Genomic DNA, 26,794 nt, shown 5'->3' with positions numbered 1-26,794 from the left:
TCTATATATAAATGGTACTCAGATAATGACCATTTTTATCTCATAGGTTACATTTTTCTTTCAATGTTGATTACCTATTAATTAATTTTGGCTTTAATTACCCATCATTTCAATTGAAAAAAATTTTCAATCAAATTAATTATACATATAACTTGCTTTAAAAGTACATGTGACAATACTTGTATTTATATAATATTTTACACAAAAAAATGTGTTACAATTTATATTAATATAAAAAATATAAATTTTATTTTTTATTTTTCATTAATTCATATATGATTTTTGTTAAAATTTTAAATTATGTGACACTCATTTTTTTTTTATATTATTTTTATACTGTGTTATCGTGTGATATCTTAAATCTGTATCTATTTAAGAGAAACAAAATAAAATCTTAAATAGAATGAAAAAGCATGGCTTGCCTCACTTTTGATTTGGATTGGGCAATAGTTAAGCTAATAAAAGCAAGTGATTATTGGTGGCGTGGTGAAAGAGTTAGCATATGATCTTGTAATAGATTCTGTTACTCATACACTACCTGAAGCTTGAAAGCCTCTTTCTCTGACTTGGACGTGCTACCTATAATCCTTTTGTACAGTCCTTTGTGAAAAATATGTAAGTAAAACCAAAAAAAAAAAAATGAATGATTAGATGAAGCCTCCATTATCATAGTTGTGTGAGTTCATTAATTCCCATGAATTATCAAAGTTTTGATTTGTCATTCTCAACTGTTCTTCAAAATTATCAATGATTTTTTTCGGATAATTAATATGATTGAAAATTTCCCCAAACAAAATCCGTTCCTAATTCTCTTACTCAAACGATATCTTAAGAGCACACTTCTCACATTGTTACATTGAATTAATTTTGCTTCATGCATGCATATGAGTGATGATCATCATAGTGTGAACAAGCTGCTTATCCAAAAGCTTTGAAATGAAATTAGAACGGCACAATATTCTTTTTCTTCATAATGGAAATCATGGTGACCCTATACCCTAATTTCATCAGATGTTATTGCTTCATATCAATTTCATCTGATATTATTGCTTCATACCCTAATAATGGAAATCAAGGATCTTCTTGAGAGACATAATGATTCATTGATCAATTCTTTGTTGATTATTAATTGTTGGCTGCCTCCCTCTTCAACTCGTTTGCACTGTTCACACAGTACAGCAACTTGGCTAATAAATTCAAGCACTACAAATTGAGGCCACATGCAAGACAATAAGCCCTGCCCCCCTGCCCTATCAAGTTCTAGGTTTGTTGATTGAATTATAACCATCTGGACTTGGTGTTTTAGATCATTAATTTATAACTAATAATGTTCTTTAGTCAGCGACTGGGTATATATGCAAACAGAACATTTGATTTTGACCCCAAATTTCTTCTTGATTAGACTTTTTTTAATGAATAGCTGCGTCCATTAGCATCGCTATTTGCTTGTAATCAAGTACTGGGATATGAATATATAGTTTAACGGGAAGAAATCGGATCAAATTTTCTCTATTTTCTCAATCATAATTAAATTTGACAGAAAACGTATGATATAACATGATACAGATACAATACAATAATTTTTAAAAAATAAAAATGCAAATATGATTGGACATGACAATAAAAATATTTTTATATTTATTATAATCATCAATTAAGAATATATGGTAGATATTGAGTTGATTTTTAAAAAATAATTACCTTAGTGAAAAAAAAATTGATAATAGACATAATAATAAAAGAATATAAAATTTCATTACTTGCACAAGAATTGTCTTTTTCTTTTTTTTCTTCTTCTATTATATCTATCAAATTCAAAATGTATTTTGATGTATCAAAAGCATTAAAGTATAGGATATAGATACAACATGGACATACAAGAGATTCAGACGTGTCCGAACTTCACAGTAAAGAATTTAGCTTAAACTTTATTAATAATTATACTAAATGTATCGTAAAGTTTGATTATCATTAATTATTCATTTTTAAAAAATGAATGTGTATATATATGCACAAACACATAAGTACATACATATATATATATATATATATATGTAATGTATTATTAAGAACTGATATATATTCCAATTCTCAAAACCTGAAATTGGTCACATGGTGATTAACTATACCAAAGGAAAGGGTGAAATTTGATTGAATAACCAAGTTAATTGAGCTACATATATAGCTTTAAGCTAGATAAACCTCATCAAACAAGTCAAAATGTCTTTTTCATGGCTTTCAGGCCGGTTATGGGGTTGCTTAATTTGATGATGGCCAGACTGTACCATTAAGGTTAAAAGAGTGCCCTCTACAGCACTCAGTTAATCCGATCGACCATATTCACCAATGATGCTCCATTTCCTAATTCTTAAGACAAATCATTTTCATTCTTCTAAGCTATTGTCTTTTCTTTTCTTTCTGGGAAATTAGAATATCTTGCTGCAAAATATCCCTTTTTTTGGATAATTACAGCATAAGTTCTTTTGCAGCTTCGAGTGTGAACATTTAAGATTCATGAATAAACATTAAAGATGTGAACGCTGTTGTGATATAAATTGTTTTGTCCCAATGCATTGGAGAATTTTCAATTACCACTTGATTGGACTTTCATGCCTTAAATTAATGTGAAAAACACCATACCTTATCCAAAAGAATTCCCTAACCAAGAAAAAGAAACTACAAGTAATTCTCCCTTTAAGACTGCTAGATTTTAAAGTTTAAAAATTAGTTTTTTTTTTTCTTTTACAAAGAAATTGCAATCTAAGAATAGAGAAAAGAATTATCAGTAGACTTGATGATTTATATACTTATATCATGTAAAATATTAAAATTCGTATTTTTAGGTTGTATTTTACACAAAAATTATGTATGATAATTTCTGTCAATATAAAAATATAAAATTTATTTTTTTGGTTTTATTAAATCTATATATAATTATTATTAAAATTTTAAATTATATTATTTTCGTATCATTTATTCATATTATATTCGTATCGTGTCACCTTATCATATTTTAAATTATTAAATCTAATGGTAAGTGTTAAAATCTAATCCCAAACCTGTTTGATGCAACCTTTTGAAGATGATTGCATAAATCAATGAAACTAATCTCTCCAAATTACTAACTTCTTAAGAAAATTGGTTATCAAAATATTTCATAGTATTCTTCATGTTTGAATCCAAAAAAATCATGTCTTGAGCATATTCAAAGATTTTTCTAACAAAAAAACAGAAGCAATTGAAGAAAGAACTTTGGGTTATGAAATGATTGAGAATGGTACAGCCTAGATGTACAAGAACAAGGCTCAAATCTATCTTAAAAGGGAGGGAGGCTGTGGGGCTTGCTTTAGCAAAACAAGAAATAGTGTAAACCAAGCTAGCTAGGGAGGGCATTACTGGGGCGGTTTGTGGGACTGCCAGAGGCTGCTGCACGTTTGAGTTTTGTGTCCCACATTCATTAATATCATGTGCTTCCAGCACACAACATTTTCAAAGCTTTATAATTTTTTCCACATACCATTGTTTCTTCAACAAAACGAACCCCTTCTAGCAGAAGCAGAAGAAGAGAATGAAGGGTTAACTAAAGCTTGAAAATGACTTAAACAATCCAAAAAGCATCTAGAGAAAGAGCTTTATTAATTAGGCTTTAAAATAATGACTCGTGCCCAACTTGTTTGCTACCCATTAACGTATACTAATTCCCTATTAATATTCAAACCTTAAATCTATTGACAGATCCCACCTCTTAAGGATGATGCAAAAGTAACTAAATTAAACTCGATTTTAATTTCATATATTCTTTCAGCAATTAATAATTGCTTAGGTTATATAGGTAGAAAATGATATATTTTAATATTTAATCATTACACCTTCCACTAATTATTAAAAATTATAAAATTTCAAACCAAAATTTCTAGGAACTAATTATTAAATATTAATTTATATGCACATTCTATATATATATATATATATACATGTGAAGCTATTAAGAAAATAAACAAATTAATTGCATTTAAACTTAGAATTAAATATTCAAGCACAATTAGATGTGAGTGGTAAAATATTATTTTACCTACCAATAAATTTCAATATTACAAGTTATTGTCTTGACAACTTTTAAACACCAAGTTTCAATATTCCATGTTAAGATGCTAGAACACTGAATCACACATTTTTGTCTTTCAACAAGGGTGGAGTAGGGGGGGGGGAATTCATGGCCTAAAGGAAGTTCCTCTGAAAGGTTCCGGATGAAAACCTGGAAGTCAAACCCTGAGCCATGTTATCTGTATCAAGCTTTACACTCTGCCTTCCAGCGACCAGGTCCTTCTCCCGATCCCATGGCTTCCATGGATGTTTCCCCTCCCATTCTTTTTTCTCTGCCTGTTGCTTGGCTTTCTTCTTTGGACGCATTGCTGCCTCTTCTTGATGCTTTCGTACCAATGATTTGGATCGTTTTTCTTTATTATATTTATCCACTAAATCTGCATCTGAAGTACTGCTCTTCTTTTCCTCTTCATTAGAAGCAAGAGCAGCAGCCTCGTTGTAGGCTTCCAAATAACTGATAACCAATCACAATCATATATAAATAAACACATCAACAGTACAATGCAACAGTTTGCAATTCAAGCATTCAAAGGCATTGAATCAGAGATTCTCACTGCATCTTTGCTTTTTGGGCTCTCTCTGAAGGAGTGTCCGTCCATATGCTAGTATCACCACGCCCTTCTTTAGAGCTCTTGCTAAATCTCGTTGATTGCATTGTCACACCAGGCTGAAAAGAATTGAAGGTGGGAGATTACAACTACAGAAATTTCTGTTTAAATTATGCAGATATAATTTCCTTAATGTTTAACAATTCAAATCAGTCTCTCATTTTCCCCAAAACTCGATTTTACTCTTCAGGTGAATCTGCAGGCCAGGTCTTACAGGCACCAGATGCCTACTAGATAAAGCAGCCTATTTGTCTGCCTGTGTAATGGAGACAACAGAGTTATGGACTTCAATCCAATGTTTCCCATCTTAAGAGCATAAAGCAATGGCAAAGACAATATCAAGCATGTGAAGAAGCTCCCTTTACAAGAAGCGCTTCACAGGAAGTAATGTAATTTCCAAAAGTTTTCTACCCCAGCAATAGATTTCATTTCTATTCTGCAATGGCCCAAAAGAATTTTACACAATCAAAGTAAAGCTAAATTATTACTAAATTTCCAACACCAACTCAGCTTTAACAACTTTTCTCAATCTCAACTAGTGATGCACTTAATCTTTGAGCTTTTTCAAGGAGGATGATCCTTCTGAGGCAGAAAGGCTAGCTAGCTATTTGTGAAAATTAATGAGTTCCTATTAGAATCAAAATATAATTCGGTAATGCATTATTTTGCCAATAATAATTAGGGATAACAATAAGAAAATCAAAATTCTCTAAGTTGCAATATAAAGTGGGATATGCAGGATTGTAGGAATTTTGCTCCTGAGGGATAATGTAAACTGAGTAGAATGTTTGTGCAACTAACTACAAGGCAAAAGTAGAGAACTGCAGATTGAAAGGTCTTACTTTCCTCTCGGGAGGTAGTGTTGTCATCCAGTCATCCCTTTTTGGTGGAGCTTTAACTTCCACTTCAGCCAGGAGCTCATCATCACCTTCCATTAATATACCTGCAAAGATAACAGTTTCTTGGTTCTAGATCAACATCATTAAATTAAACAACTCAGCCATCGCAGAGCAAATACATAAATAATTGGATTGTTTATTTTCCTGAGGCGTTGTAGTATAGGACTTCTAACCTTTTCAAAAGCTAGGGCTGTAAAAAAGTTGACCTGAGTCGAGCACTGAGACATTCAAGCTTGATTTTATAGAGTTCAAAGTAAAATCAAGCTGATCACAAGCTTAACATTGAATTCAAATTAATTGTCATGCTTTACTTAATTTGCTAACAAACTTAGTCTCATTCATGAGCTCCATCATATATCAGTTGAATAGGTCCACATTAATTTCCAACTGAAATATCCATGTTAATATATCAAAAACGTAATTCTGTAACTTCATCATTGTTGATAGTTCATTTATGAATTTATTAACTCTGCCATTATCCCATTTTTAAAACACGAACGTGATAATTTTAAAAGCTTCTAGCATTAACATGAAAATAAATACAAACACAAACACAGCAACCTGAGAAAGAAAATGTTAAGGTCAGTTCATTTAAGAGGTTTACAAACTCAAAAAGTATCCTATGGATTGCAACTAAAGTTATTTGTGGGAGACAAACAGAAGTGCATGCACACACACATACACACACACACACACACATAGAGACATTCGCACAGATGTTATATGTCTATAACCATGCAAAATATCTAACCTTGCAATCTTCTCCATTGTGCAGCTTCACGCATTGCACGCAACTCAGCCTGTTGGGGAAAAGAGGTTCATATAACAAGTTGATCCTAATTATGTTTACCAAATTAATGCCGGTATAAAGAATTTGAAAATACTAAAAACCTTGAATTCCTCCTGCTCCTCCTTCAGTTTTATTTTTTCATCCAATGCTTTTCGCTACAAAACAAGTGGAGAGGTTTGATATTAGAATACAGGATTCGTGAGGTTAAATTAAAAAAATAAAAATAAAAAAACAGGACAATAAACAATAACCATAGATTCAAAATGCAACAATAATTACTGTGGGAAAATACTTATTTACCATTGGTTGTAATCTTGTAATCTATATATTTATATTTGTATCTCTAGAATTAAGTATTTATATCCCTAGAATTAAGGACAAAAAATTAGGATAAACAATCCCTCAATTATAAGATTAGTTTTTCAGGAAGATTTAGTTTCCTAGTTTAACCCCTAGTTAGTTGTATATAAACTTAAGGTTCTTGTATAATTATATATGAGCAGTTTTTCAATATACATTCAGTTTCCACACTGATTTATTTATTAGTTTTTCCACATGGTATCAGAGCTTTAGGTTCTTCTTGGGAAGCAAAATTTCCAGCCTTCATTGTCGAACCCTTTCAAAGAAAGATATCACTACCACCCAATTTGAGAAAATGTCAATTGGAAAAATCACTGGAGTACTACAGATGTCTCGGAAACAAGAAGAGTTCGACAGGGAAGAGATTGAAAAGCTAAGAAACTTATTGAAAATCCTTGAAAAGCCTACTGTGGTATGTTCCTTGGATAAGGTCTGCAGTTCAGGTAAAACTTCTGGTTCTTATGGATTAAATATCTCGGTTAAGCCTATTACGAGTTCTTAGGTCATTGACTCTGGAGCCACAGACCATATGACACATTCCTCACAGAAGTTTAGTACATATACCCTGTGTCCTAGTAATAAGAAAATTGTTGTTGCAGATGGTTCACTTACTACAGCGGCAGGATTAGGAGATGTTCAAGTTAATCCCTCGTTTGTTCTCAAAAATATTCTTCATGTTCCTGGATTGTCTACTAATCTAATATCTATACAAAAACTTACCAGAGATATGAACTACAAAGCGACTTTTTATCCCGCTTATTGTGAATTTCAAGACCAGCGCTCGGGGAAAATGATTGGACTTGCTAAGGAGAAGGATGGACTATACTATCTTGAGACATCAAATAACACAAGTAATATCAAGAATAGTTTACCTTTGCCATTTCTTTCTGAAAAATCTTCCAATAAAAACAAAATCTAGCTTTATCATTTTCGTCTTAGACATCCTTTTTTTGGAACCTTGAGAAACATGTTTCCTTCTTTGTTCAAAGGATTAAATGTCGAAGATTTTCATTATAATGTTTGCGAACTTGCAAAGTATAGACGTGTGTCTTTTCCAATTAGTGACAAAAGAAGTTCTATTCCCTTTTACTTGATTCATAGCGACATTTGGGGTCCTTCTACAATTCTTAATATTTCTAGTGCAAGATGGTTTGTTTCATTCATAGATGATTGTACCAGGGTCTCTTGGATTTTTTTACTTAAATCCAAATCAGATGTGAATAGTGTGTTTTTAAGCTTCCAAAACATGATCCAAAATCAATTTGGAGTGAGAATCAAGAGATTTAGGTCTGATAATGCAAGAGACCACTTCAACCAAAGTCTGTCCACCTATTTCCAAAACGAGGGGATTATCCATGAGTCATATTGTGTTAATACTCCACAGCAGAATGGAGTGACAGAGAGAAAAAACAGTCATTTACTAGCCACAACCCGAGCCTTTCCTTTTCAAGCAAATGTACCTAAATCTTATTGGAGGGAAGCTGTTCTCACTGCCACACACATTATAAATAGGTTATCTTCAAGGGTTTTGGGATTTAAAACTCCTATGGAACTACTCTCACAATTTTATCCCAACCTTAATACCACAAACAATCTCACACCTAGGATATTTGGTTGTACATCATTTGTTCATGTTCACAGTCATAACAGGGGAAAGTTGGATCCAAGAGCAATTAAGTGTGTTTTTGTGGGGTATTCCTCAACTAAAAAAGGATATAAGTGCTATCATCCTCCTACCAAAAAATTATGTCTTTGCAGATGTCACTTTTGAAGAAAGTAAACCATTTTTTACTCAACCTTATCTTTAGGGGGAGACTTCATTCATGGAAGATAAGGATAAAGACTTCTTTTTGCTTGATTTGTCCCCTTCTTCAACATTTACACCCATTGATTCTTCTAAGTCGAAACCTGTTTCTGTTGAGCCCAAGTCAAACATTGAATTTGAGTCTGAACTCATTCCAAACACAGAAGATGTGACAAAGGATAATATTGTTCTTGATTCTATGAAGGAATTACAGGTGTACTCAAGAAGGAAAGTTCCAGATCCTGAACCAGTGCCAGTGCAAAAACTTGATCCTAACTCTGGAAATGAGGTAACTACAGTTTTTGACTCTGTTTCTCAAAATGAGCATGAATCTCCTAAAACTATAACTAGTGATTATGAGCTGCCTATTGCTATTAGGAAAGGAACCAAAGAATGTACTAAGCATCCACCATACCCAATCTCTAATTTTGTGTCATTTGAAAAATTCTCACCATCCTACAAAAATTTTCTTGTGAGCCTAAACACTATTTATGTTCCAACTACATTATCCGAGGTATTATCCAGTGAGAAATGGAGGCAAGCCATGAAAATAGAAATGGAGGCTTTAGAAAAAAATCAGACATGGGAACTGGTAGAGTTGCCTAAAGGAAAAAATCCAATGGGGTGTAAATGGGTTTTCACTATAAAATACAAGGCAGATGGTACTGTTGAAAAGTATAAAGCCAGGTTAGTGGCTAAAGGCTACACTCAAACCTATGGAGTGGATTATCAGGAAATCTTTGCTCCAATTGCCAAGATGAATACAGTTAGGATTTTGTTATCATTGGCTGCAAATTACAATTGGCAACTTCAACAATTTGATGTAAAGAATGCTTTTCTACATGGCAATTTGGAAGAAGAAATATATATGAAGGTTCCACTGGGATTTGGAAGTCATTTAGAAGCAAACAAGTATGCAGGCTGAAAAAGGCTTTGTATGGCCTTAAACAGTCTCCTAGGGCTTGGTTCGGGAGATTTGCCAAAGTGATGCTAGCAATGGGATATAAACAGAGTCAAGGAGATCACACATTGTTTATCAAGCACTTTGATTCAAGGAGAGTCACAGTTCTATTAGTGTATGTTGATGATATAATTGTAACTGGAGATGATGAAAAAGAGAGAGAATCTCTTAAACAATGTTTGGCTAGAGAATTTGAGATAAAAGAGCTAAGGAGATTGAAGTACTTCCTAGGAATTGAAGTAGCTCACTCACGGCATGGTATCTTCATCTCATAACAAAAATATGTGATAGATCTTCTGAAGGAAACTGGGAAGCTCGCATGTAAACCTGCAAATTCCCCTATAAATTCTAATCATAAAATTGAAGAAGCTAATGAAGATGTTGCTGTAAATAGAGAGATGTACCAAAGATTAGTTGGAAGACTCATTTATCTCTCACATACTAGACCTGATATAGCATATGCTGTGAGTGTGGTAAGTCAATTTATGCATAGTCCTAAAGAAGTGCACTTACATGCTGTCTACCGTATATTGCACTATTTGACGGCCAATCTTGGGAGAGGTATCTTATTCAAAAAAAATTCGGGACTAGTTCTAAAAGCCTATACAGATGCTGATTATGCAGGTTCAATAACTGATAGAAGATCCACCTCAGGCTACTACACTTTCTTAGGTGGTAATCTTGTGACTTGGAGGAGTAAAAAACAGAATGTGGTGGCAAGATCAAGTGCTGAAGCAAAGTTCAAAGCAATGGCTCAAGGAATTTGTGAACTACTATGGTTAAAGATTATCCTAGAAGACTTGAAGATCAAGTGGGATGGACCAATGAAACTCTACTATGATAACAAGTCTACAATAAGCATTGCACACAATCCTGTGCAACATGACAGAACAAAACATATTGAAGTAGACTGGCATTTCATAAAGGAGAAACTAGACAGTGGGTTGATTTGTACACCTTATGTATCAACCAAGGGTCAACTTGCAGATGTGTTGACTAAAGGTCTCAGCAGTGCAACATTTCAAGAAATTATTTCCTAGCTGGGAATGGAAAACACTTATTCACCAGCTTGAGGGGGAGTGTGGGAAAATACTTATTTACAGCTGATTGTAATCTTGTAATCTGTATATTTATATATGTATCTCTAGAATTAAGTATTTGTATCCCTAGAATTAAGGACAAAAAATTAGGATAGAGAATCCCTCAATTATAGGATTAGTTTTTTAGGAAGATTTAGTTTCCTCGTTTAACCCCTAGTTAGTTGTATATAAACCTAAGGTTCTTGTATAATTATATATGAGCAGTTTTTCAATATACATTCAGTTTCCACACTGATTTATTTCTTAGTTTTTCCACAATTACCTCACAATGATGGCACTTGAAATCACTGATGAAAGAAAAGTAAATATGCATGATTACCAAAATAAAATAAAATAAAACAGGACTTTAATTTTTTGCAATATTATTAACAACACTTCTTGTTAGAACGCCACTGCAGGAAATCATGTATCTTCAAACTATGGTGAGGAAGAGAAAACATCCCACTGTGCTCTACAATGAAGTTGTTCAACCCATTCTGATAGTAAATTTGACCAAATATGCCACCTTCCTACTTCCGTTCCCTTCCCCATCTTTATCCAAAAATCTGGCTTATATCAACCTATGTTCCTTGGACTCAGATACAAGAGTCAGGTAAAGATATGGATATAAGGACCTCATTCATCAAACTCATTCAAAAATTAGACATCTTAGGTATTGACCATGACAGTATTCATAATAGATAAATCAAACCCTCACCTTATCCGGATCTTGCAACTCCTTAAAAGCTTTATTGAGTATAATAAATGCTTGGTGCGCCTGGGGATGAGGACACTTGTCTGGATGCACCAAAAGAGACAGTTTCCAGTACCTAAGGAAACATAATGCAGCTTATGAGCAACACAGTTCATCACAAGTTCACAATCATATCAAGATAAATAAAAGAATCTAGGTAATAAATTTTATTTTGTCAACATATAAAACACCTCAAAAATGAGTAAAGAATATGAAAAGTAAATAATTTCTAGCCTCTTTATATTAGTTAAGATAATCTAAGACATGCTTTTTGGCGCAGTAGGCATCCAATCAGCAGCCTCAAGGGAAATTTCTTCCATTACCACCAACTTTCCAAGTTAGAAGCAATAGGCATAAGTGATCCAAAGTCCAAAATAAAACAGTTTTCCATAGAAAATTTGTTTCAAGAACACTATGAGTAAAGGATAACCCATAGCCTTCTAAAAACTCCCTAGGATAACAAACTCATGACAGTTTTATCAAGGGTTCAACTTTTAAAGTTTTTGGCATCTCTCCTTACTAGTATCTCCTCCTTGCACTTCAATGGTGACCAAGGAGTTGATTTGTGTATGAATTGAGTACAAATTGGAAGCTAAGTAAAGCTATGCTATGTAGACTTTTCATTTTATCCCCTATGTTTGTTGGACGCCTAGAATTTTTATGGGTATGACACTGAGTTTCGGCTCATATTCAGCTCCACATTGAATCTTGAGTTCATATGGCATTGCAACCAGTGAATTGCCACTAGTTATAGTGTTATAATGGATTTTAAATTTTGACATACAGACTGGTTAACTACCTTATCCCCAGTTCCAAAAAATTGCTAGCTGTGACCCTTGGATACCTTCTCTAAAAGTAAGACCACCTTATTTCACAACCTAGGCATCTCAAGAAGCAGTAGCCCTGGAACCCCAAATGAATATTGCTTTTTCCTGGCAAACAGAATGCTAATAAGTCTCATTTTGGTTTGGTTCCTCTTTTGTTTTTAATATATTCAATCTATTCAAGGAAAGTCAAGGTTCCATCCTGATATAGAAATCCCTGAATTCTTTTGTACTGTTTTACTGCCTGGCTTTCATCCACCCACATGAAACCAACTATTCATATTAAATATTTAAAATGAGGCTGTTGGACTAACCACATGGTTGAATACATGTTAAGTGACAAACATTCAGCTTGGGCATAAATCTTAAAGGCATTATATCAAGAGGTGGCAAGTAGGATTCAAGTCAGGTCATTACAGGTTCAGTTCAGGTTGTTTTAGGTCCAGATCATTTTCAGGTTAAACATGGATGGGTTCAAGTTTGGGTTAGAAAAAATTGACAATTAGGTTTTGCATTTTTAGCACTGAGCTTGAGTATACAGGTTTTAACAGGGTCGGTCTTGGGTTTGAATTGATTTGTGCATGGATTTTTTTGGGTCTAGATAATTTCAGATTTGGGTAATTTTGAGTTCAGTTCTTTGACATTTTGATCAATTAGGGTTTGGGTTAGGGTTTTTACAAATGCGTTTTGGGTTTGGGTTCATTTTCCCACCTATAATTATAACAAACTATCATGTACATGTTCATTTAACTGATTTATCCCTTAGATTATTTAAACTAGGGTGGTGACACAAAATAAAACCATTACTGAGGGAAAAGAAAGAGTAGGTATTTAGTAGAAGTGCTAAACAATGACAACCCATGAAAAAAATTATGGAACTAATTTTATATTCCTCATCGCATATAAAAAAACAAGAAATGCAAATTATCTTTGATAAAAATAAAGAAGAAATAAACTCGTAATCAAAAACCTTACTTTTTCTTTATATTATCAGCAGACATATTTCGGTTTGCTCCTATAACATCATATGGACAATCAGGTTCAACTCCCATAATTCTAGTGACCTGCTCAGTAGAAAAAAAAAAAGAGCTATTGAGTAATCATATATAAGTAATTGTTTATACATACAACTGTAATGCATCAAGCCAAAGAATTGCTTATCATACAAGTCCATGGGATACTGAATACCTAGGGATTTTAGGGGAACTTCAACTTCAACCCAACCTTAAACTTACACAATTTCATTGACCTCCTCAAAATTCTCTAGCTCTGTTAATGAAGAATACATTACCAAGTAGAACAGAACCACAAGATGTTGAGTGAATAATTAGGCAAATCCAAGAGAATAACAAGAAGAAGAAACTATGATTACAACACAATACAATGGAATGCAGTATTTTCTTCCCAGTTTTCTAATGATTTCAAAAAAGAACAAGGCCCTACTGAAAGAAGATACATGATAACAAACACTAGAAACATGGCTATAATGAGATACAATCAACAGTTGTATGATATAGGATACTTGTTGAGATTAGGAAGAAAATACTTGACTAATTACAGCTGGCAGGCCACGAGTTAAGTAAGGCAAAGAGCACAAACATAATGAAGATGATTTTCTTAAGCCCCTCCCCCCAAACCCAATGAAAGGGAAACAAGATGAACCAAAATTTTAAGTTAATTTCATTTTAGTCAATGATCTTCTTTAATACTATAACATGTTACTTATTTTCTTTACAATGACAATGGCAGCTATAATGAATCAGAAGCTACGTAATTAAACAGACACCAAGCAACCATTCACCTCTTTTTTCCCAACAATGCATAAGAAATTGACAAAATGCCATTCAAGAACTTAGGACCATTGTCAGTATACCCTAGACAATGAGCACAAGCAAAGCTAACAATTCAAAATTAGGATGGGAGAAGAACCACAAGGCAATCAATCTGTAACAGATTCCCAAAAGACCACACGAGAGGAAAATTCCACTTTCCAAGTGAAGGGCTCAAGGTTGCAATTGATATATCCCTACCAATAAAAAATATAGCTAAATCTGAATGAGATACGTAGGGGGCAAATTTTGGAACCTCTTCAAAACGTTCTGCTTCATTTGCTGATTCAGCCTCAGCAACCAAAGCAGGAGGCGGAGGTCCAATAAATTGTTCATTATCTTCCTCAAACTCAGCTTCTCTGGATTAATTTGTGAAAAGAAAGAGCCAAAGAAAAGCCATAAAAGCCAGCATTAATTTTCTGACACAAAATAAGGATCTATCAAATGTATTTGACAACTAAGCAAAGCACAATTATAAGAAATGAAAACAAGTGAAATTCAAATTGTCAGAAACAATGTAAAATATTTGGTTGTATGGAACACCTGAGCTCAGCTTGGGCTTCTGTTAATTTGGCTGCTGCAGCAAGCAACTCGGTTGATGGCATTGCAGGGCCAATCACCCTGCAACAAGATGAAAGCAATCAAGAGGTTAGATATTGACGCAAGTAATCCCATGCATCTGCAAAAAGCATCATACATTCAGCTTAAAAAAAACCAAATCGGAATTACTGCTACTGAGGTCAACAATTCATTAAAAAACAATCATTTACAGATTTCCAAGGTATAATGACAAAAACAAATAAGTCTGGAAAATCTGAAATTATAGTCATCATCTAGACTATGGAAATAGGTTAAAATAAATATTGCTTAGTCTTTTTATATTTCCTTATGACAGAAGGTTTTTGTTTTATAGGCATTTTCTAAAAGTTAAAGCGTTGGGGATATCTGGTAATTATGCTGAAAACTGCAAAGTTTAAGTGCAACACTATTGATAAGTCTGGCCATGTACTTAAGACCACTGTTTTCTCATCAGATTAAGTTAAACATATAAACAGACCAGATCACAACCATACATCAAAGTCACACCACCTCCTCAAGGAAGCAACATCGAAATTCCTCTAGTCAGAGGATGACACATCAATTGCTGGATGTTTTTCTCTTCATTCTTTCTATAAAATCCTAATTATGATACTACCTAAGGACTTGGCCCACTTAATTACAGTTTTGAAACAGAGAAAGGAATAGATAGGGAATCCGTGAGCATTGATCAAATAGTGGTAACTCTCACTGCCTGTTTTCCTCACTTCTTTTCTTTTCAGTTGATCCATTTTCACACATTTACAACTATGGTGAACTTCCTATTAACAATGTTCATCTCACTTCATCCCTAAATCATCCTAACAGTTAGAACTTGAGACTCAATTTGGAAGTCTCATGTTCAAATTTTGGGAATATGTTGCAGAGTTTTGGGATGATGATGGCTACCTCCCATTTTGTAGCCCAAGACCCAGGAGGTCACCAAATGGAACAAAAGGAAAACTCATGCTGTTTTAAGAAAATTGATTGAATTTATAGCTTCTATTGGGAATAAGAAAAGAAATGCCAAAAAGAAAAACATAGGAAAAAAGCTTCGATAGCCACCTTTTAGGAGTAGCAGAATCATCTCTGTCTGTATTATTTTCATCCATCATTTGGCTACATTTGGCATTCTCCAGGATTAAGGGTGGATCCTTCACTGAACCAGAATTTGTGGGCTGTTGCTCTTTAGGTTCTGTATGAGCCTGAATCAAGTGGCCGACTACATCCAAGGTCGTACGAGAATTTGAAGAGAGCAAAAACACTCTATCACCATTCTCCTTTAGATTTAAAGAAAGAAATAGCTTCTTCAAATGTTTTTTCAAAGACCTTTCAGATATGCCATTTATGTCAACAGCTTGCCCATCATCAATCATTTGAAGAAGCTATAATGGAAACAAATATCAGAATTACATTGATGTCAGGGTAAAAGAAAGAGAGATAAAAAAAGGAATGTAGGAAAAATTGGAGATAAAAATAAAAAATTTTAATGATAAAAAAGCAACAATCTTCACTTCAACCAAAATACTTGACTTCCAATCCAATCAGTATAAATTATAAAATTAAACACAAAACTGGAGAAGAAACAATATCCTTTTACCAATCTGCCTTACTTCTAGCCCAGAAGTCAAATCATGCAAATGCCACCTACCAACTACTAGGAGTAATGCAAGGGAAACAAATAAGAAAAAAAGGAGAGAGAATGCAATCTATATCCAGTAATTGGTAAGACAATGCATGTGCTGGGATATCTATTTGTTTCAACTATGCCTTTTATTTCAAAAAACCTAAGCGGTTTGTAAAGGAGCAACATTAAAACGCTCAGATTTTTTTTTTTGACCAGTAAAATGCTCAGCATGTTAGACAGTGGACTTTGTAAAGTACTAAGTAGAACCCATAGCATCCATCTTCCCCTCACAAATAATAAATGAGCATACATCAGCCTACTTAAGATGTTACACTAAATCATTAAACAAAATCCAATGAAATTATTTCTGACATATCTCAAACAAATAGTTCAAAATCAAATTATTCCCTCTATGGCCACAAACTCTTAATTTCTTGAAAATGAGCAAGACTATAAAAAGCAATAATCGCTTCTCTTTCTCTCTATCTCTATTCCTTGTTCTCCCTTATTCTTTCACAATCTCCCCCTTTACCTTTATCGTCTCAAAGAGCTACTCACAACCTATGTGCATCTTTTAAGGATACAAAGTCACTAGAGTTTCAATGGAGATAACAAGAAGAGGCCATGCCCTAACACATTTACCATTAAGCTTTAAGTTTCAACAGAATGTAAATAAATAAATAAAGCTTAAGTAAATACAAGGGGAAAACCTCTTGAATCTTGTTTTTCTTTAAGCATTGCCCTCAGAGTTAATTTCTCATGTAAATTCAAGGGGGAAAATCCTTAAACATTTTTTGTCTTTAAGCATTACTCTCGAAGCTAATTTCTCATGAAAGGACAATAAACTTGGCAACGCCTTGGCTGTATAATGAGGTAAACAGGAAGCTAAAACCAGTACTTTAGCATTTGCTAAACTTGAAATACACCATCAATGGAGTTACGACATACTCCAAGGATAGCATAAAAAACAATCAACATAAAGAGCATCTCCATAATTTCTTCTTCACCGCCATCCGCTTGTATCAAAGCTTACATAATTTAGTATTCATCAATTGGATTACAACATAAATTCCAGTTGGGGCACCAACAAGGACCAGTCGTGGATACAGAACACTGAGTTACTAATCTAGCAAATGTTATAAAAATATCCATTTCCAGGCTTTAAAAGCCAACTTGATATAATTACACTATAATGCTCAGCTAAGCACATGAAAACTCATGAATTAACCAGTAAACGAAACAAAACAATAAAAAAATTACAATAATTAAATAAAATCGGGAATTACCTGTTTCAAATCTTTGTCAACATTAGGAAACTCCTTCAGCATATCTCGGACAACTACTTCTGGCTCAACCCGCCCTTTATCGCCCTCAGAATCAGACTCAGACCCAAAATCGGAACCCGACCCGGATTCAGACTCAGCCCCATAATCCCTTTTCTTTTTCCTTGTATCCTCTCTGCGCAGTTTCCTTCTTTTTCTCTCCCTTTCTTTCTCCTTCCTCTTTCTTTTCTCTCTTTTTCTCTCTTTCTCTCTCCTTGAACTTCCGTCCTTCCTACGCCGGTCTTTCCGGTTCCGGTGACGCCTCTCCGTTGATGATTCGGAATCGTCTGAGGTTGACGGAGATGAAGTGGGTGTGTCGTATATATGTTTCTTCCTGGTTTTACTCCCCATATTTTGGGACCTCTCGAGCAGCAAAAAAACCCCAATCCCAAGATTTTGTGTACGAAAACCAACTTGTTAAATTGTTGAAACATCAAGGAGTGGTTTAAACACTTTTTTTTTTACCTTCAAATTTTTTAATTTCTTCTTTAGGTACAACTATTTATTTTTTTTTTCTCAATTTTAAATTTTTGAAATATATTTTTAATAAATTAGGCATATTTGATAAATTATATAATTTATTAAATTTATATATTTAATAAATTAAAAAAAATTTATTAATATTTTATATAAATTTTTAAGTTTTCCTATAAATCTGAAAAATTTTAAAAATTTTCGAATATATTAACATGTAATCCTCGATGAAAAACTTAACCTCTTAACAATTGCCAACCTCCTAGTTTTTACAAACTTTTTAAACTTTGGATCACTATTAATGATTAATTAAATCAAAATAATATCTTTTAATTTTAGTCATTTTAACTCATCAAAGTTATATTTTTATTTGTAGATTGCTCTTATTTATATATATAAATTATTTCATTATATTTAAAATTTTATAAATTATCATAATTAAAATGAATGAAAGTTTCCTCGTTTTAAATCACTATTAATTTAAAATTATTTTCGTCTTTAAATTTAATTTTTTTTATAATCTTTTTAACTTTAAAATTATGCATATCATTTTTATTTCTATTAATTGAATTATATTTTTATTACTAATATTTTTTACAGTAAATAATCAATTATTTTTACTTTTTTATTTTAATAATTTTTTTATATTTTTTAAAATCAATTTTAGTATCCAATAGCTAACTAGATGTGAATAAATTTCAATAAAAAATATTAGAGTTTTATGACGTGTTGGCAAAAAATTGTAAAATAAACATCTAAGAGTACTTAATTACATTAACTATATGACGTGCTCGGCTTCGTCCGTTTTTTTAATTAAAATTAGTACAAATTATTTGAGTAAATGTTAAACCTAAAAGATAATTTTGTTGGGAAATTATTTTTCACAAAGAAAAATTTTATTTGTTAAGTTTGTAAAGTGAAAATTATTTCCATAAAAAATTATTTTGTTTGGTCTATTTTATTTTTATCAATCTTGTTTAATCTAAATCACAGGAGTGGATTATTCCAGCATTGGTTTCAAATTAACACTTTTTTTATAAGATGTATCATTGAAGTTTAGAAACATTTGGTACAAATAATTAGTTTCAAACCACTAAAATTATATCTCTTAAAAAACTTTGATAAAAAAAATTAGAATTTTAATGCTTAAAAAAATACTTTATTCGACATGCAGTAACGTTACACACTTAAAATTTTTAATCAAAATTTTTTATTGTAATTTCAAAAATATTTTTTAACTTAAAATTTTTTCAATCGCGATAGTAATATTAAATTAGGCCTTAGGATATATGCAAGCCAACTTGACATGCTATTTACAAATTGTTGAAGGCAAGTTGAAGTCAACCAAGCTATGTTAATTTGGTTACATTGGATTGCTGTTGTGCAGTAGAGCATTAATAATGTGTTTGCACAGCTACCCTTCAAGACAAAAGTTCATCATCCCAACATCAATAGCAATGGTAGCATCTGACTGATTTTGAAAGAACAATGGAGCCCTGCCCTAACAGTTTCCAAGGTAATTCTATTGTTACCATTTGGGTCTTTTCTTTTAATTATTTTCACCTTTTCATGTAACTCTTCTATGCACTTGATATATTTTAAATTTTTATAAAATAAAAATAATAATTTTATATAAAAATTTATTTAAATATATAAAAATAATATATAAAAATTAAAAATCAATAAATTAAATTGAATCAATCAAATTTAATTTAATTTAAAATTAAATTTAAATTTTTATAATATTATATAATATCTAAAAAATTCAAATCAAATTTATTCCGAATCGAACCATTATTACTTCTACCAAGTACGAGTCAACTGCTCATGGCTGAACTTGAAATATGCCATGTGTTAAGACTCAGGAGAAGCTTCTGCTTTGCCTGTGCTATCTGCAATCTATTTTAAATCCACCTCATTTGCAGTGAGATAGCTGTTCTTTAGTATGTTCGAACAAAGCTTTTCATTAATGATAAATTCAAGTAGATTCTATCGATTTGGCTCTCACTACACCCAATCGAAACCTTTGATTCCTGCTTATTCATCTTAGATAAACGTTTCTGGAGAAGCAAAAATATATGATCAGCTCCGACGCCTTTTCAATAGGCACAGAAACAAACTTACTTCCCCACTTCATAAATCTGCAATGTTCGAAATTCCTTTATTGAGTTTCCTATGATATATGGTTGAATAATTTTTTTTTTTATTTAGTAATGAAGTACGGTAACACATGTGATGAAGTTTATGGACATTGAATTTTTAAGGGTTTCTAAATTTCTAAATCAACCATGTATAATTTGTATTTTAATGAAGTAAAATGTACAAATGATGAAGTTTTTGGATATATATTTTAATTTTAATTCTAAATTTCTAACTTTATTTATTAATGAATTGTTAATTTTTCATTCATTAACATTATATAAACGATATACACTGATAAACTATCAAATATAAAAAAATATTAATAAATATAAAAACAAAATGTTTAAACTTGCAGTTATTTATATGCAACTAGAAGACAAGAAAACCATAAAATTAATTACAAATTTTCTTTTCCCTCATTGTTTTATTTAGTATCTTACAAACAGTACTGGACTCAGTAATTAGTAGTAATTAACATAAAAAATTAATTAATCCTTGGAGAGGTGGATTGTTTTTAAGAAATAATTTATTTAAGGCCTCTTGTATCTGTTCCCATGGGTCTTCATTTGTGCATAGCAAGGGCACACATCCCTGTTAGCAGTAGGTCCTGGAGGCACGCACCCATCATTGCACCTTTGGCAGCAAGTGTTGCATGTTTTATGGCACATCTTGGGCTTCCATGACTTGCTGCACCTGAATGCACACTTGGTCTCGCAATCTGCACGTATATATATCCAAATTGTCATAATAATAATAATAATAATTAAGGCACATTGCATGAAAATACTATGGATAGTAAAGGATGCATTTTCCAATCCAAAAAACTCTCTTACCTTTACTTTCAGCTTCAACCATGAGCATCCCCATCTGAAAATTGTCAAAAAGAAATAATTAATCATTGTGGTCAGGGTCAGGGAAACTAATTAAGAAAGAAAGAAAGAAATTATTTTAACAGGTGGAGCTTAAATGTATCTAAGATCATATATCTGTTCAATTTTTTTTTTTTTTTTATAAAGGATGTCGTAGAGGTATTATTATTGGGATTTAAAATTTAAATTTATTGAATATTATTTTTAAAAATAATTATATGAATTAACTGATTAAATTTTAAATTCATATATTTATGAAATTAGAGATGAGATTACATTAATTATTCAATAATTGAAGACGATAAAAAATTTCAGTTGTTTAATTATTGTTTATAAGTTCTAACAAAATTTGATAACAACGATTGCTCCTATAAACCTTAAAATTAATTGCATATGTACCTCAGATATTAGGAGAAGACAAAGAACAGCAAGCAAAAGAGTTGTCTTGGTGCTGGCCATTTCCCAAACTTCTTAGGACAGTAATAAATGCAGAAAATAAAGGTTTTTTTTTTCCTCTGTTCTTTCCTTATGGTTCCTACCATGATCCTAGCTGAAGGGTTCTTTTATAGAGGATAGAGGTGTAAATTTATGGCATGATCTTTATCTTTGATATGAATCACAAAGTAATTTTAGGAAGCTAATTTCTAATGTACAACAGTTGAGCCATTTTTTTGGAGGAAATGACCAAGAAATAATGAATGGTATGGATAAGGCGAGCTTTGCCAAATGATAAAAGTAAGGATTATGAAGCTGATGAATTAATTAAATTTAATCTAAAAAATTTGAGGCTAATTAAGTAGTCATATCCAAGAATTAAACATGAATTAAGCATTTAGTAATGAACTCAAAATTCCATTATCATCAACTCGATTGTCAGATAGGAAAGAGATTTGAGACGTAAGACATGAGTTTATTGCATTATTTTTTTTGGATTTGAGGTGAAGTAAAGTGTAGATAAAATTTTCATTTCACAATGGAAATATGTAATGGATTTACTCAAAAGATTCAACTTGCTTAATTACAAATCAACAGCTACACCCATAAACATGAATAAGAAGTCAATAACTTGAAGATGTTACAGAAAAGGCCAATGCAAAGAATTTTAGAAGTTTAGTAGGAAGTTTGATTTCTTTAACCCATACTAAATTGGATATTGCATTTTTTATTGGTGTAATTTTAAGGTTTATGCAAAATCCCACAAAGCATATTTTGGAGCAACAAAAAGGTCTTGCATTATGTTGTTGGAACTACAGATTATAGGATTTGGTATTGGCAAGTTACTAATTTCAGATTATATGGATTCACTAATAATGACTAAGCAAGTTTATTGGACAATAAAAAGAGTACTTCAACAGGTGTCTTCACTCTTGGATCAGGTGCCATTACATGGAGTTCAAAGAAATAAGCTACAACAACTTTATTCTCTTCAGAAGCTGAGTATATTATAGCAACTTTAGTAACCTGTCAAACAATTTAGATTAAAAGAATTCTTGTAGATTTTTATCAAGTTTAAGAAGGAGCAACTAAATTTTTTTGTGACAACAAGTCAACAATTGCTATGGCAAAGAATCCAACATTTCATGGGAGAATAAAACATGTCGACATTCGCTTTCATTTTATTCGTAACTTGGTTTTAAGTACAAACCCAAGATCATTGTGTGAAAATTACAACACCGTACATGTATAAAAAAGATCAAGCATACATGTTTGGTAGTCATTGTGAAATTACGGAAGCAAAATGATGATCTTCTTCTTTGATCTTCTCTTTCGTAGTAGTTTCTCAATTGGTAGTTATCGAATATGAGAAGTGAAGAGGGGACCTTAGCCTATTATTTAAATAACCTTATTAACCTCCCCATTAAAGGTTTACCAAGCTAAAGGCCTACACAATTGTCAAACCACACTAACCTAGTAAGATATGCAGAAACCCAAACTTAGGTGATCACATAAAATTAATTGGACTCTCATGCTTGTCTCGTATTAGGACTAAATCCATCTATCAGTTTTATTAAATTAAAATCATCAATTAATAGTAATCCAATTACAAAAAATTCTAACACTCTCCCACTTGAGCAATATTGATTAGGTTGTTCGATTTTAAGAAAATTTGACTTAAAAACAAGACTCTAGGCTAATTTAGTTTACTTTTATGTGACCATAATTTTTAAAAACAATTTAGCCCTTGAGACAACATCTCAATGATCATGTCTAATAAAACTATCTAATACCAAATTATGGTAGCCTGTATATCTTTTATTGACATAAGACCAATCCACAATTATGAATACTAGAGACTCTATCGATAATGGATCTCAATGTGACTGTGTAGCAAGAAAATGACACCTAAATGTGATTTCAATATATCATTTTCATTGTCAGCCCTCTTGCTAATTTCTCTAAATTTGCTGAGAAATCTCCACGCTATCCAGATGTGCATGTCTATCTCTTTAATATCCTCGAGGTCACTTGTTGGTATTATTTATTAGACATACCCAAAAGATATTAAAGTCATACTTAAGATAGATACCAAGTCTTAAGACTTTACAATGCATACAACAAATTTTAATTTTTAAGGTGTTCTAACTTAATAAAGAACAACATAGAATATTAATCAGAGATGATCATCATTCAAACATAGAATCAAATATCACATAGATATTTCAAACATAAACATAAGAGTCCATCATAAAGATAAACCATGATGTGCAAGTATGAAACATAATGATATACTCCCACTAATGAATTACATCAAAAGACCCTAAAATCCTTATTCTTTTAATATGTTTACTAAACACTATAAGTCTTAACCCTTTAGTCAAAAGATCATCAATCATGTTGTCAGTCTCAATATGTTCAACAACAACTTCATCATTTTTCATAAAATCTCTGACTTTGAGATATTTAAGCCCTAAATTTTTAGACCCACTAGTGTCTTGTTGTTCTTAGAAAATAACATAGTAGATTTATTATCACAATAAGTCTTTAATAGTCTAGAGATGGAATCAATAATGTGAAGACCTCAAACAAATTCTTAAGATAAATTGCCTGCATAACAGCTCCATAGCATGCTACAAACTCACTCTGTATGTTAGAAGAAGCTAAAAGTGTTTGCTTTACACTCTTTCAAAACATAGCTATTCCAACCAACATAAAAATATATCCTAATATGGATTTTATGTCATCTTGACAACCAACGAAATCAAAATCTATATACCCAATTATTTCAAGATTATACACCTTTTTATAGACTAATATATGATCTTTGATCTTTTATAAGTACCTCGTCACTTTTTTAGCAGCAACCAAATGATCCATACCAGGATTAGAAAGATATCTCCCAAAAACTTCTACTGTAAAAGTAATGTCTAGCCTAGTGCAAACCTGTGCATACATTAGACTTTCAACTGCACTAAAATATGATATGTTCTCCATAGATTCTTTCTTCAAATCATTCTTTGAGTACTAACTAAGATTAAGTCTGTCACCTTTTACAATGGGTGTATCCTCAACCTTACAGTTCTGCATGTTAAACTAACTAAGCACGCGATCAATATGAGACCTTTATGATAGTCCTAACAAATTTTGAGACCTATCTCTTTAAATTTCAATCCTAAGAACAAATGAGGCATCCCCAAAATCTTTTATGTTAAAAGTTTTAGACAATGACTGCTTAGTTTCATGCAAGAAACTAACATCATTACAGGCCTTCAAAATATCATCCATATACAAAATAAGAAAGATATACTTACTCTTATTTATTTTAAGGTATATGCATTAATCAACTTTATTTTTCTCAAAACTCAAGAAAGTAACTACATCATGAAACTTCAAATACCATTGCCTAAAAGCTTGTTTAAGGTCATAGATTGACTTTTTAAGCCAACATCTTAAATGCTCATTTTCATATTCCTAAAATCCCTCATGTTGTACCATATAAATCTCTTCTCTAAGATCACTATTGAGAAAAGCAATCTTCATATCCATCTAATGAAGTTAAATCAAAATGTGTTACCAAGGCCATAATGATCCTAAAGGAATTTTTGAAAGACACTAATGAAAATGTTTCATTATAATCCACTCATTCTCTCTGTGTAAATCCATTTGCCACCAGTTTAGCTTTGAACTTTTCAATTTTTCCTTTAGAATCTTTCTTGGTTTTATACACCAACTTACAATCAATAGGTTTACACCCTTTCAATAGTTAAACAAACTTCCAACCACCATTATGAGCCGTAGAATTCATCTCATCCATCATTACATTCATTTACACATCAGACTGTATACTACTAATAGCTTCACTAAAAGTCACAAGATCAATAACATGACTAATATCATAGTCACTCTATCCAAGATAAATTACATAATCATTGAATATGATAGATCTTATTTGTTTGGTAGATTTTTTTAGAGTCATTTCAATTTCATTTTCTTTAACTTGCAGTACATCAACAAGAACAAGATTAGTAAGAGAAGGACTTATATCCAGTTGCCCTTAATTTTTCTTTTTAATGGCCATTGGCATAACATGGCACTATGTTGTAGGCAAAGGAATAAAGACAAATCTAACAGATTCATTATTGTTCACAACCTTTTCGTACCCTTATCAGCAATATCTGGCTCAAAAAACTTTGCCATTTGTGACTCTACAAGCTTAGTTTCGCGTGTAGAACAATAAAACTTATATCCCTTAGAATGGTCTGGATATCTTACAAAAAAGTAATAAGTACTCCTAGGTTTAGTCTTTCTTTTAGAAGGGTTATAGATTCTAACTTTTGCAGGACATCTCTAAATTTAAAAGTGATTCAAGTTGGGTTTCCTAATAGTCCACAATTCGAAAGGTGTTTTAAGAGCAAATTTACTAGGTACTTTTTTGAGTATATACAAGGCAATTTTAATAGCTTCACTCTAAAGAGATTTAGGAATATTAGTCCTACTTATTATGCTTCTCATCATATCCTTAAAGGTGTGATTTCGCCTTTTAACCATACCATTTTATTCAAGACTACCAAGCATAATATATTGGATAATGATTCCACACTCTTTTAATTATTTGGCAAACGGTCTCATATGCTATCCAATTTCACCATTTTTACCAGAACACTTACCACCACGGTCAGACTTAACAACTTTGATGACTTTCTCTACTTGTTTCTCTGCATCAGTCTTGAAAATTTTAAATTTATCAAAAGTATCATTTTTTTCATCTAGCAAGTAAAGATACCCATAATGGGAATATTCATTAATAAAAGTAACAAAATATTTGTTACTACACAAAGTAGATGTAAAAGGTCCACTAATATCAGTATTTATAATTTTCAAAAGGTCAAAACTATGAGTTGCCTCTTTTTTCATAGTTTTAGTTAGTTTAGCCCTTATGGAACCAACATAAATGTCTAATTTTTAAAAATCAAGATATGGTAAAATACCATCTTTTATCAATCTTTAAACTCTTTCATAAGAAATACCTTTTATGCTACAACATGGAAGAGTTTTCTTTAATTAAAGATCTTTTAGACACTATCTTTTTAACATTATTACAACTATATCATTATTAAAGGCTAATCACAGTTTATATAAATTGTCAACAAGTTTAAATTAACCAACAATATATAAATTTAAAAACAAGTCAACTTTTTCATTTCCAATGCCAAAGCAATAACCACGTTTGTCCAAAATAAAAACTGAAATTAAACTCCTTCTAAAAGAAGGTATATAAAAAATATTTTCCAAAACAAGTTCAAAGCCAAAATTTAAATTTAAACCTATTGTTCC

At 31.9% G+C, this 26,794-nt stretch overlaps 2 protein-coding genes across 2 annotated transcripts; both read right to left on the bottom strand.

Annotated features, from left to right (window-relative positions):
* Window positions 1-3,985: 3,985 nt before the first annotated feature.
* On the bottom strand, window positions 3,986-17,927 carry LOC111276730 (DNAJ heat shock N-terminal domain-containing protein). The gene is made up of 11 exons (XM_022862505.2): window positions 17,502-17,927; window positions 15,654-15,973; window positions 14,556-14,633; window positions 14,269-14,371; window positions 13,159-13,247; window positions 11,324-11,435; window positions 6,503-6,556; window positions 6,363-6,411; window positions 5,555-5,655; window positions 4,659-4,771; window positions 3,986-4,558 (listed from the first exon to the last, which is right to left on the bottom strand). The coding sequence occupies exons 1-11, from the start codon at window positions 17,886-17,888 to the stop codon at window positions 4,219-4,221; spliced, it is 1,746 nt and encodes a 581-aa protein (XP_022718240.2). The 5' UTR covers window positions 17,889-17,927; the 3' UTR covers window positions 3,986-4,218.
* Window positions 17,928-20,683: 2,756 nt separating this feature from the next.
* LOC111277987 (cypmaclein-like) lies at window positions 20,684-21,481 on the bottom strand. Its single transcript, XM_089764336.1, has 3 exons — window positions 21,422-21,481; window positions 20,993-21,020; window positions 20,684-20,871 (listed from the first exon to the last, which is right to left on the bottom strand). The coding sequence occupies exons 1-3, from the start codon at window positions 21,479-21,481 to the stop codon at window positions 20,684-20,686; spliced, it is 276 nt and encodes a 91-aa protein (XP_089620462.1).
* Between the last annotated feature and the right edge of the window lie 5,313 nt (window positions 21,482-26,794).

Source organism: Durio zibethinus, chromosome 7 (assembly GCF_047325235.1).
Source record: "Durio zibethinus cultivar Kanyao isolate XHJ-2024 chromosome 7, ASM4732523v1, whole genome shotgun sequence".
Taxonomy (NCBI): domain Eukaryota; kingdom Viridiplantae; phylum Streptophyta; class Magnoliopsida; order Malvales; family Malvaceae; genus Durio; species Durio zibethinus.
The sequence above is the reverse complement of the archived record's forward strand: the minus strand, read 5'-3'. Positions and strand labels throughout refer to the sequence as shown.